Source organism: Oryza glaberrima, chromosome 7 (genome assembly GCF_000147395.1).
Source record: "Oryza glaberrima chromosome 7, OglaRS2, whole genome shotgun sequence".
Taxonomy (NCBI): Eukaryota; Viridiplantae; Streptophyta; class Magnoliopsida; order Poales; family Poaceae; genus Oryza; species Oryza glaberrima.
In genome coordinates this window covers 20,241,469-20,254,102 of record NC_068332.1, presented here as the reverse complement: position 1 = coordinate 20,254,102, position 12,634 = coordinate 20,241,469, and the positions used below count along the sequence as shown (strand labels likewise).

Below are 12,634 nucleotides of genomic sequence, written 5' to 3'. Positions count from 1 at the left end.
TATTTAAAATGTTTTAGTTTTTGTCCGAACTGAAATTTTTTTAGTTTAATCAAATTTATGTAAAACAATATAGCAGTATTTTCAACCAAAAATAAGTATAATAAAAAAATATTCAATATATTCAATGGCTGATTTCTAATGAAATTAAGTTGGTGTTGTAGATGACCCTATACATTTAAAATATTTAATGAAATGTTAAAAAGTTAGTTAGACACTCATTCTAATCCAATGCCCATAGTACATTTGCAGTAGCACACGAGTATTCTGCGAGGAGTACGTTTTATCCTCTGCAGGAGTAAAAACGTGCGAAGCGTGCAAAAGCAAAAGCACTGCAGTGCTGCGTGGGCCCGCACCACCTCACGTTCCCCCCCTCTCCGAGATTAGCAATTTTCATTGCTATCGAGAGAGCCAGCCAGTAGATAGAATCCGTCCAAATCCGAAAACCACGCGACCCAACCCAAAAGATTAACAAAAAAAAAAAAAAGACAAAAAAACAGCCGGCGAAAGTGAAACAAGAAACCGCCTTCGGACAGAGAGAAACCACCGCGACGACGACCTCCTCCCACACGCCTATCGTCATCCTCGCGATCGCCGCATTCATCCATCCACTCCCCCCGCACGCCGAAGGAATAACCTAGACCAGAGACGACCAAGGAGAGCGTCTCCGATGGTGGTGGTGGTGGTGGGAGGCGGAGGCGGAGGCGGAGGAGGAGGAGGAGGAGGAGGAGGGGTGAAGAAGGAGGAGGGGGAGGAGGAGGCGAGGGGAAGAGGAGGAGGAGGCGGCGTGGTGGGAGGGTGGGGGACGTGGGAGGAGCTGGTGCTGGGCAGCGCCGTCATCCGCCATGGGGGCGTCGCGTGGGGCGCCGTCGCCGCCGAGGTCCGGTCCCGCTCGCCGTGCGCCTTCTCGCCTGAGGTCCGTGCTTCCCCCCTCCCCGTCTCCAACCCTAACCTGGTGGTAGTGCTCATGAGTCGTGCCCAATGGCTGTATTGTCGGTAGTTGTAGGATACTATGCATTAGGGCATGGATTTAGCCATTTAGGGGTGCTTAATTTAAGTATTATCATCGTTGGAGGATTTGGTACATTTCCATCAAATGGTCTTAGGTTGTGATTTTAGCGATGCTGAGAATATGTGGTCGTGTTGCTTGGACGGGAATGAGCTTTACATTCCAAACAAAATGAAGCAAATGTTAAGGAACACATGCTGTAATTTTGACTCGCAACGAGGGAATGGAATGAAAATGTAACCTTACAGCCATTGGCCTTACAGTAAAGCACCCATTGCATACCTTGTTCTTGCTTCGATACCAAAGTTTGACAGTTTGTGCAATGCCAAGGGTGATTCGTCTTACACTTGCGGCAAACTAATTTGATGGAATGCTGTTGTTAGCTCATGCCTTTCTTACAATAGTTTGGGTATGTGAGAGCATTGAGCCCATTGTCTGAAACATTTTGGAGCTTAGTACAATCAGTTTTACAGATCAAATTGTTTCTAGTTTCCAAAAAGGAGCAATGCATTTTATCCGCCTGCATGTCTGATGCCTGCTGGAAGTTATGGTAGACATTTGCTTACTTGATATTAGAGTTCCATACTAATTATGAGCTTACCCATTCTTGTTCGCAGGAATGTGAAGCTAAATTTTCAGAGATACAAGCACGCTACTCTGCATGCGAGTAAGTGTTGCATCATTCTTTCTATGTTGTACTAGCTTGTCCACATGAATTCAGTCTTATAACGTCTTGCAGTAAGTATGTGACGATAAATTAGTAAATTGCTAACCTTGAACTTTAACCTGTGTTGAGTCTCCTGTCTTGCCTATTGTATTTTTCATGCGGGAACTGGATGAACTCTGAAACTGATTACACAAGATGCATAATTTGTGTCTCATGGCACATAAAAGCTAAATAGACATGATTTATACCTTATATTATTTGTCTTCTTTAAGTTGGCCTATGATTTCTAGCATCTACAATTAGAATTACAGCAGGTGATTTTTTTCCTACTCTCTGATATAGTTTTCCAATTAGGACAAGTTTGGTGGTAAAATGGTGTTTTGCTGTCTAGCAGTGAACTGGCTTAGATTTTAGAAATTGTTGTATGAGGGCAAGGGCACTGGTGGATCTGGGGTAGAGCCGTAGAGGTAGGGATAATACTTTATGATCAATTGATCATTGTTGAGTTAGCTTTGGGATCATCAGCATGAGATTCAAAGAAAGAAACAGCAAGCCTCTCAAGTTGGGCACAGTTCGAACAGTGCGTATTTTACAAAAAGAAAAAATCTTGCTATAGAGAAGTATTTTTTAAAAAAACAAAATAAATCCATTTTTCAAGATTGTAATAATTAATAGTCAATCAATCATGTGCTAATGACTCGCCACGTTTCAAATGCCGCCGATAAGCTCAGCCTAACTCCTGATTTGAACGTAGCCTAAAGCAGTAGTTGAAATTTGAACAGTCGATTCAACTCTTAAACATCTTTTAATAAGATGTGCTGAGTTTAAGTTACTCTCCTCATATTCAGCTTTTACCTAGAGCCAATATACCCAAGACATTTCAACTGGCTGTGGTCTAGTATGCATAGTGTTTTGTTCTGCAGTAAAACAACTCACCTGTTGGCCATTGATAGAACATATCATATTCATTCAACTTGCTTCTTTGCAGTGCTTGGTTTGAGGAGCTCCGTAAGCGGAGAGTTGCTGAATTAAGAAATGATCTGAAGAAGTCTGAAAATTTTATTGGGTTAGTGTTTATGTTGTTACATTTCAGTATATGTCTAATTCTTGATCTTCTTTTTAGCATTTCAAATTTAATTTCACAATAATTTAGTTTGAATATAAGGCCTATGATTATTGATTTCAGAAAAATGGTCATTCCATCTGGTTTTCATCTTTTGTACACTTACATAATGTGAAATCTGGTTTCCTTTTTCCTGTTCCAGATCCCTGCAGTCCATGATCAAAAGCCTCAGCAATAGCAAGCATGATGATGGCAACTCTGAATGTCACACTAGTCATACTGAATCATGTTCAAATAATGAAAATACAGCTGATAACAATTCATCAAGCAAAGCATTGTCCAAAGATAGATCATCTGCTGCTAGTTTTACAGAGGAAGCAAGCAACAGTCAGAAATCTGAAAAGGTGCAACACTGCGATACTGATTCAATTCAAGTGAACAATACTTCAGCAGAGACTTTGGTAAAACCCCTTGTTGAAAAAAAGGTTTGTGCTGAAGATGGTTTGCTTTGGGGCTCTAGAAAGAAAAGGGCCGTGAGGGATAGGAGGACTTTTCTGATGGCTGATAATAGTTGCAGAGCTGGCGAGAATACATCTACATCACACATACAGACAGATGGTTCCTCTGAAGGCTATGCAAAGAAGGGCTTGAAAACTCCAAATCTAGAATCTGGTGTGTCTGTCGTTGAGAAAGCAAAACCAAACTTGGCAGAGATTTTGAAAACTATATCTACTCAAAGTGACTGTTATATGTTGCAACGCCGACTTGATGTCCAGGTATGATGGATAGATCTTGTAAATTCAGTCAAGTCTTGTACTTCTGGAAAATTGATTAGAGTTGCACGCTGTTTGTTCTGATAGGGTATCAAGCAAATGAAACCTTTGTGGATACTAAGAGTTTTTAGAACCCATTTTAGCGACTTCAAAATAAAGTATACATGTTTATATAACTGTTTGTGCTGGAAGAAACTTTCAGTGCCTTTCTGCAGTTTATGCATTTCAAGATGAAAAAATAGCAGACACTGGTATGTTTACATTCTATCTTATTTGTCACTTTTGTCACACCTGCAGCGGAAGCGGGCTAGATACAAGAAGATGATTCGCCGGCATATAGACTTCCGTATCCTTCATTCAAAGATCAAGAGTGGCACAACATCTTCTACCAAGGAGCTTCTAAGAGACATTCTACTGTTTGTGAATAATGTCCTTGCCTTCTATCCAAAGGCTACGTTAGAGCACATGGCTGCAATTGAACTTCGAAATATTGCATTCAGAACAGTGCAAGAGAGCGCAAGCATGCCCTCTAAGAGTTGTGGAGTAACAGGAGCAGCAACTGCCCCTTTAGTGAAGAAGAACACCCGACCCGTGCAGCCTGGAAGTCATGGGCCTCATGATGCAAAGAGAAGCAAAGTTTCTTCAAAGGGGACTGGAAGTACTGTCAAGCAGGGTGAGGCCAAGGGATCGCGTGGTGGTTCATCAGTGACAGCTAATGTAAAAACTATACAGAGAAATCCACCGGCCAAGAAGAGAGGTGTTGGGCGGCCTCCAAAGAATGGGCAGAAGCGTGCTGCTGCACAGCAAGATATCCCTAACAAAGGCAGGAAGAGGACCCGACGCTGAACTTCGGCTCAAAATGCCCAAATATACAAAACTGTGTACAGACAGCGTATAGCTAGACCACATAGTGTCGTCTCTTTCAGTGTTTACTTGTTACCTGGCAAAGACTAGGTCGGAAATCAGAATGTTGTAGCAGGGAGTAGTAGTGTATTTCCTGTTGTTGTCTTAAAAGGACAGATAGGAAAGAACATTTTTATAGGCAGAAACTATCAACTTAGATATATATAGTATATCTCTTGCTTTGTGCAATGCTGATGGTTTCTTGATCAAATGCATGCTATGATACTAACGCAGAAAGTTTACCTGCAAATTTTGAACTTATTAGGGGTATATATTCAGTACAATGTACAGTGGCTTGTCATTGCTCAAGAATCATGATCTGTATAGTACCTGTCAGTCTCCAGTAACTGCATGATCTGCATCTGTATAGACGACAGTCAATACTTACTCAAGGCGTGTTCAGGATTGATGCCATTTCAAACCATACTATATTTTTTAAGTTGTTAAATATGTGCATCCATTTAGTTTCTTGTCAATCTTTAATAAATACATAAGAAATAATGTTAAAATTTTGACAATATTGTTAAAAATTTGGTAAGGTTTATTTTGGCTACAATCTAAATTGCCCCTCATTCCCTGTTTGAGGGAGGGAACCGGTGCTTTGATTGATGATGTTATTGGGCCGGTATGTCGTTATGATGGGCCGCGGCGGGCCGGCCCAAAAGCAGCGAGCCCGAGGAGGAGCCAGCCAACAAACAAACCGTGCGGAAAACCCGGTCGCCAGCGGCTAGCCCAAAAAAAAGAAAGAAAAGGAGAAAAAAAAGCCGCCGAGGCGGCTCGCACCCGTCGCCATCACGGCAAATCACCGCGCGGCGCGAGGCGAGGGGGGTGTGGGCGGTGGAATCCGGTGTAATCTGGGCGAGGCGCCACCCGTGCCCCCTCCTCTGACCCCCGTCGCGCGCTGCCTCGTTGCGTTGCTCCATTCCGCCCGCGCCCCCGTGCTCGTGCCAGTGTGGTGTGCGGTGTGCCACCCGCCCCCCTTTCCCAATCCCTCCGGTCTCCTCTGGAAAAACATTTTTTCTCTTCCCAACCACTAACACAGCACCGGCGGCCATTAACGCGCTCCGCCGCCTCCGCCGATCTTCGGCTCCGGCTCCTCCTGCAGACGCGTCCGCCGCAGCGGCCACGGCGGTAAGTTCCTCAGTTGTCCCCTTCTCCGCACGAATCCTAGATCGTTCTGCTGCGTGGGGTTCGGAGGTATCTGCTATCCGATCGCGTGCTCGTGAGATTTGCCTCCGCTTTTGATTGGGAGTAATCCCAGCGAGCCCCCGGCGACGGCGGCGAGCGCTCGCGAAGCTGCGAGTGGAGGATCGAACTGTCGAACGTCATTTCGTCATCAAGCATAGCACGCCTTTTTTTTCCCCTAGTCTAGTCGCCGATGCATTATCATTCCCACCCAATGCTTCATCGCGCATCTTGTGCTTGTGCCATCCTCAGGCTCCAGTAAAGAGCAACTGCAAATCGTATCGCATCGCGAATCACGCATGACGCGTACATTAGATTTTTCAGTTTTCCCGTTTATGTCCGCTTCCTCGAATTTCCACCCCCCCCCCCCCCCCTCCTTTTTTTACCAGCAATCCACGGGAAAGCAGATGCTAAAGCTGGAGTATACTACTTTTCTTGTTTTCTTCCCTCCTTTTGGTTCGTGAGGTATGCATCCAAATTTATGTACGCCTCATGCCTATGCATTTCTCTGTGAGGGACCACTAGGGATCATGCGTCATGTTTTTACCCCAAAAGAGAAAATCTGACTTTTTTTTTCTCTGCATACAGGATGCTATGAATTTATCAGGCCTTTCTTCTTGATGTCATGAGACAGTCCGCCTTTATTCCACATATTTAGAATTTTAGATAGTAGTGCCTTGTGGATAAGGTGAGTTCGCTTGTGCTGTTTTATTTGTTCATTTCTGGTGAAGTATATGCTTGCCGAACTCTCTAAGCTGGCTCAATGCAAAGTAATGAATGATGATACTACCCACTTGATTCCACAGAATGGTAGCAGGAGAGATAGCTGTTCTAAGATGAGACTGCGGTTGCATCTGCTGATTCTTTGCTTGATCATTTTATTTCTGGTTTATAACATGGCGAGTTACCAACATAAACAGACAAAGGTAACACTCATCTACGAAATGTCTCCCTGTAGTTTGCTTGACAGATATGACTGACCTTATTAAGGGTTGTTGCAGTTGGAAGCAAAATCCCGTCCATTTGATACAATTACGGTATGTAAACCAATCAGCTCCACTAGAAGGAAAAGAACTTTGTGCTATGTTAATCTGGAAGCATATTTTCATTTGTTGCTGGGACGCTGATTTTGTCTTCTATGTAAATATTTAGGTGTCTGACAAAGTGTCTTCTAAGGTGTCTAAAAGATCTGCCAATAGGGTTGGTTTTTTACCCCATGGTATAGTGGAACCTTACTCTGACATGGAGTTGAAGCCATTATGGCTCACAAGAAGTGCGCAATCAAAGGTAATTTGAAAACCAAGCCTATTCTTGTATACAGTGTGTTGCTCAGTACAATATATTTGTTGGTTCTATTTCAGTTTTCATACATAAAGCAGGCTTTAGTTGCTCCACCTTTCTGAGTACGAGGCCTGAATATCTAGTTATCTGACGCTCTGCGAATTTTGGCTCCACAGGATTCTAGCCAGAAGGATCGGTGCTTGCTTGCCATTCCTGCTGGTATAGATCAGAAAAGAAGTGTGGATGCTATTATGAAGAAGGTACTTAATTTGCTACCTCAGGAAGTGATAGTTTCCTCATGATGGTAACTCTTGAATGTTCAGTTTCTTCCAGAGAATTTTACAGTTATGTTGTTCCACTACGATGGTAATGTTGATGGGTGGAACGATCTACCTTGGAGCAAAAGTGTGATACATATAGCTGCTTCTAACCAGACAAAATGGTATGGCATCTTTCTGCCCTTCCTCTGTGAGAAGAGCCTGACTTTGAGTGCTCTTGCTGTTGAATATACTTTGCTTCACCTTGCGATTTCTACTGATCTGGTGTCGTCTTAATTCAAGATAAGATAATGAGGCATCTATTTTTTAGGTGGTTTGCAAAAAGATTCCTCCATCCTTCTGTTGTCTCCATGTACGAGTATATATTTCTTTGGGATGAAGATCTGGAAGTAGATAACTTTCACCCAAGGAGGTATGGTATTTCATAAATACTTGATGTTGATTTTGAGCCTCACATTGCCTAGCTGTTGTATAAATGATGTTGAGGTTAGACATACTGAAGTGCTGAATCATTCCTAGTACAATGTACTGAATCCCGTAATCCTGGTTCAAGAAACTTTGTATAAAATTATCAGTGCATCCTTTAAATGTAAGAATCAACTACTGACTGACTGGTATGTGTTAGGCTGCAAAAGTTAATCTTGGCAATAATGTGATCTTATGCTAATTTTCTTCTCGAGTATTTTAGTTTATGCTATGCAACAATTGTGCTAACGCATGAATTTCATGCAGGTACTTGAATATAGTTAAATCAGAAGGGCTAGAGATATCTCAACCAGGTCTTGATCCTAAATTGTCTGAAATTCATCATCGGATAACTGTTCGTAAAAAGGGGTGGAGTTTCCACAGGTAACTTTTTCATGTGCTGCAACTTTTTTATTATTGATTTGTTGACTAAATCAAATAACATATGCACTTTGATAGAAAAGTTAATCGGGGAAACAAAGATTGTGCAAAAGAGGGACCGCCTTGTTCTGGGTATGTCTTCTTTCTTGAGTTATTTCTCATTATATGACAGCTACTTCGCTGGGTAACTGTTTTCATTGGTTACTGTTTGGTCTAGTGCAGTTCAATAGTATTGTCTTACTGCACAGTAAACACAGTAACTACATTTCTGTTACCTAGCATTTAGCAACAAACCTAGATCATATTTCTGCTTGGTGTAACGATTATATCATCTATAGATGGGTTGAGGGCATGGCACCAGTTTTCTCGAGATCTGCTTGGCGATGTGCTTGGCATCTTATCCAGGTAATGGTTGTATCTTTCAATAGCAATGAGATTCTGACCATGTCTCATATTTGAATGTATAATTGAACCTGGCTATAAAACTGTCCTTCTGAGTGCTTAATTCGGCCAGGGGTATTACAAGATGGAATAGACCTCAGAGACCCATTCAATGTTAAAATTTTGAGCCAGTGACCCATCCTATGAACATCAAGCCATATTGGGCAAAGTGATCAGGACTGTTTTTTAGTATACAAAAAGGACCGTTCAGGGCCTGAATGGCATCCTTTTATCCCCTTTTGGCAGAATAGTTCTGCTCAGACATGCAAATATCAAATCTTGGATGATAGGGGAAGGAGGGAGGGAGGGAGGAAAAAGTTGCCAAAAAAAAAACTGCGGAAAGAGCTGTTATAGGCTTATAGCAACTTGTTTTATTGGATCCGTTTATTCTAAAAAAAGTTAAGTCTCCGTTTTTCCACATTACTCACAAAATGCTTTGAATCATATTTATTTATGTGGTTCTAGTTCTCTTAGCTTTACATAGTCCCGGGATTGCTAATGCTGCAGTTGTGAGGAAAAGGGACCAATCCATTATAAGTTCATAGTTTATTGTAGATAAAATGACTTGTTGCCATAAGGAATTAATATATGATCAACCTGGTTTTTTTTTTGGCAAAAAACACCCCCGTCAATTTACCTGGTTACCACAATCTGAAACTTACATTTTGTCTTTAACCTAAATGACTTTTGTGGACTATTTTGCAGCCACTAATATATATATTTTTCATTTTTTGCAGAATGATCTTATCCACGGATGGGGCATTGATTACAAATTTGGGTACTGTGCTCAGGTTTGATGTTGCTTTTAAATAGATGTGGAATTCTTTATAGTTAAACTAGGTGAAACCCCGTGTGTTACTGCACGAGTTTAATATGATAATAAGTAGAAATAATGTGTAAGATAGCTAGACCACATAAGCTTATATAAGTTAATGTGATTTATGATAATTTAAATGGTAATGATGATCCAAATGTAAAAGTAAGGTGATATGGCTTTATGAGAGGAAAAAGGAGGGATATAATTTGGACCATAGATTAATCATATAAGAGCTAGAAACAATTAAGGTGATATGGCTTATGAGCGAAGAGAGAAATAACATTAGCTAAGTGAGGGTGAGGATGAACTGTGTAGATATATAGGATATTGTAAAAAATGATGGAGATATATATTGAAATATTATGTGAATTATGTGGGATGATGATTTAAATGTTTGCATTTTAGAGCTCTAGAATTTAATAAATTATATAGATAATATAACATGCTTGCATGAGGTTTAAGATGTAATAATTGTTAGTGGATGATAATGTGGCATCTTTGCATGTTGAGCTTTAGGATGTAACTTTATAAAAAGGTAGGATTTCTTTGGCTACACGTGGGCATTGGCAATGCAGGGTTGTAGTTCATGTCTCGAAATTTCTTTTGTGAAGTTTTATTAGAGGAATAGTCATATATTTCCCTTAATTCTTCATTTCCTTAAGTGATGTTTCACTATAATAATACTTTTACCTTAACCTTACCACCAACCATACTTCCTTTTTCATCATTTTTAGGGTGACAGAACAAAGAACATTGGAGTAGTTGATAGTGAATACATAGTTCATCGAGGGGTACAGACATTGGGAGGTCCTTCAGTAAAGGTTTGTACAGATCTATTATTTTTGTACTGCACGACAATCTCTATCAGACCATATATTAATGCCTTTGGGCACATATAAGAAGATAACACATCAACTTTTTCGATGCACTCATTCACTTTCTTGAGTTTTAATTGACTGATATTCCTATCCATATAGCTATAGCTTTTATTTTTAAAAAAAGAATTTGGGGAGTTGAAGTCCTTGTTATTGATATTTTACTAGCTAAGTCATAGTGACATGAATACACAGCCACACAGGACTAATAACTGAAATGCTGCATGTGATGATTGACTAATAGTTACCATTGGGTGGAAAGTGTACTAAGTGTGACAATAGAAACATACTTGTATATAATTTAGGGATGATGCCATTCTTAATTCTTATATACACTACATTGCACCTTAATAACTGTTTCATATATTAATTTATTTTGAATTCTGGTATCAGCGATCCCATGGCAAAAACAATGATCCACTTCACCAGAAAACTGCAGAAGCGCAACAACAGATGAGAGTATGCTGTCTTTGCCAGATCCTTAGAATACACATTGTAGTTATATTTCTTTATGCAACCTCTCAATAATGCATATGACGTTACTTGTAAACAGGTGAAGGCAGGCCTTGATATGCGGACAAAGGTAAGCTAAGAAACTATAATCTGGGGAATGCTTCCATATGGCATTTATTTGAAATATGACCCAAGCTAAAACAGTAGAACCAAGAGTTGGAACCGAAACAAGCTAAATAATCACTGATATTTCACTTGTAAACTGAACATTTCTCTGGGTTAAAACTACAAGTCAAACATTATTTGGCAGTTTACCATAATTTGATTTTTTTTTTCAAGAATACACAAGTTTTACCCATCAATGCAGCATTCTATTCTCTTGCATTAAGATGACCATGGTTTGTTTGGTCTTGTAGGTCAGGAGATATTCACGATCGGAGCTTCGGGATTTCCAGAAGCGTTGGGAGCGGGCCACCAGGGAAGACAGAGCATGGGTCGATCCGTTTGCTCGCCCACGAAGAAAAAGGAAGAGAACTGATAGACAATAGGTTAGCGAGTGTTTCGATCATGATTTGTATTTTTTTTTCTTTTGCAACACCAGTTTTGGAGCGTAGAGTTTTCGGTCGCCAGATTATGTGTAGAAAATTTGTGAATTCTTTACAGGTGGTATCTACAGTTTTTTTAAGGTAACACATGACGAAACTCCCGAAAAGTTTGAGCAGGAAAAGTTTGGTTGTATGGACATGTTTGGTTCATTTCCACATATTAACACACTATCTTTTGTCAAATCTTGCTTGAAATTGTAGCTAACAAAGTTTGGCAAAGAAATAGGTCTAGGTCTATGACAGGTGCGGCAAACCACAGTTATGGCAGTGACTCGCTTAAGGAATTATAGCGTGCCTATGTAACAAAGTTTTATCAACCAACCAAAACCAAACATGCCCTTCGTGTGGTACTGTGGCTGGTTCCAGACATGGGGATTTTGCTAGCGTGGTCTATTACGTCCAGGTTCATAATTCTGACAAAAATCGGTTGAATTCCGTGAAATTTCGAGGTTTTGTTGAGGCTCGAAAGCAGAAGCCGTCTGAGATTTCAATGAGTTTCATCCAAATTCAAATTTAAATTGATAAAAAAGGAAAAATCAAATAAAATCTTATAAATAGTGTGATATTTATAGAATCTATTGGGATATAAATTTTTGAAAAAATTGATGTATTCCATGTATTTACTGAAATTTACAGTAGGAAAGGAAAAAATAATGAAATAAAAAAGGAAAAGAATTTCAGTTTACCTCCTTTTCTAGATACGGATTGAAATTTCAGTGATTTCGCTCAGAATTTCGCCAAAGCCCTTGGTTTTCATGAGCTTATCAGTAAACTTATGGAATTTGTATTCAAATTTTGGTTTATAAAATTTGTTTGGAATCTACCGGCTTTCTACCGGATTTCGCGAAAACCGTTATTTCGCCACAGAGTTCAAAACGGAAGACCATTTCGAAATCGTAAACCCTGTTACATCCTCTCCAAAGCTGAAACTGAATCTGATATTCGGATCCGCTACAGCTGCTCAACTCCTTCCCTGTCCCACGACGCTACACGGCTGCTATTCGGATCCGCTGTCGTTGGGCCTAATATAAGCGGAGACAAGACGAAAAACGTGCGATGCTGTTAGCATGTCAGATTAGTAGAATTAGTTGCTCGCTTGTCGATCATGCAGGGTCATGTAGTACAATTGTTGTGTTGGTTTTTCTTCTCTCTACAGCTACGCTTGTCTTGCTGCTTTGAACTTCCCATGATTCCATTTCAAAGGAAAACAGAAAATCTTTCTATAATCATTTATTTTTTTCTTTTTTATTGTGCACTCGTGGCTTTTTAGGTAATATTTTTTTTGTGAACAAATATGTTTCAACATGCTTGAATGTATGCATTGATAGAAAAAGAACGGCAGTGAAATGGACAGATTTTTACCAAGCTTGAATAGTGGTGCTTGAATGTATGTTCCAACATTTCCTTTCTACATATGCCATAGCTTTTGCTATTGTGAGTT

General features: G+C 40.2%; 2 protein-coding genes across 3 annotated transcripts; both read left to right on the top strand.

The window, feature by feature from the left end:
• Positions 1-470: 470 nt before the first annotated feature.
• LOC127778377 (uncharacterized) lies at positions 471-4,707 on the top strand. Its single transcript, XM_052304963.1, has 5 exons — positions 471-913; positions 1,624-1,673; positions 2,662-2,739; positions 2,939-3,512; positions 3,807-4,707. The coding sequence occupies exons 1-5, from the start codon at positions 668-670 to the stop codon at positions 4,353-4,355; spliced, it is 1,497 nt and encodes a 498-aa protein (XP_052160923.1). The 5' UTR covers positions 471-667; the 3' UTR covers positions 4,356-4,707.
• Positions 4,708-5,210: 503 nt separating this feature from the next.
• LOC127780675 (uncharacterized) lies at positions 5,211-11,282 on the top strand. Of its 2 annotated transcripts, XM_052307613.1 has the most exons (16): positions 5,211-5,543; positions 6,186-6,285; positions 6,404-6,523; positions 6,599-6,634; positions 6,750-6,884; positions 7,055-7,138; positions 7,202-7,320; positions 7,467-7,568; positions 7,889-8,005; positions 8,081-8,134; positions 8,341-8,407; positions 9,181-9,234; positions 9,995-10,081; positions 10,529-10,594; positions 10,689-10,718; positions 11,005-11,282. In XM_052307613.1, the coding sequence occupies exons 3-16, from the start codon at positions 6,434-6,436 to the stop codon at positions 11,134-11,136; spliced, it is 1,173 nt and encodes a 390-aa protein (XP_052163573.1). In that variant the 5' UTR covers positions 5,211-5,543; positions 6,186-6,285; positions 6,404-6,433; the 3' UTR covers positions 11,137-11,282. The 2 variants fall into 2 exon arrangements, with proteins under 2 accessions (XP_052163573.1, XP_052163572.1); XM_052307612.1 differs by lacking the exons at positions 5,211-5,543; positions 6,186-6,285 and having other exon boundaries at positions 6,297-6,523.
• The last annotated feature ends 1,352 nt before the right edge of the window (positions 11,283-12,634 follow it).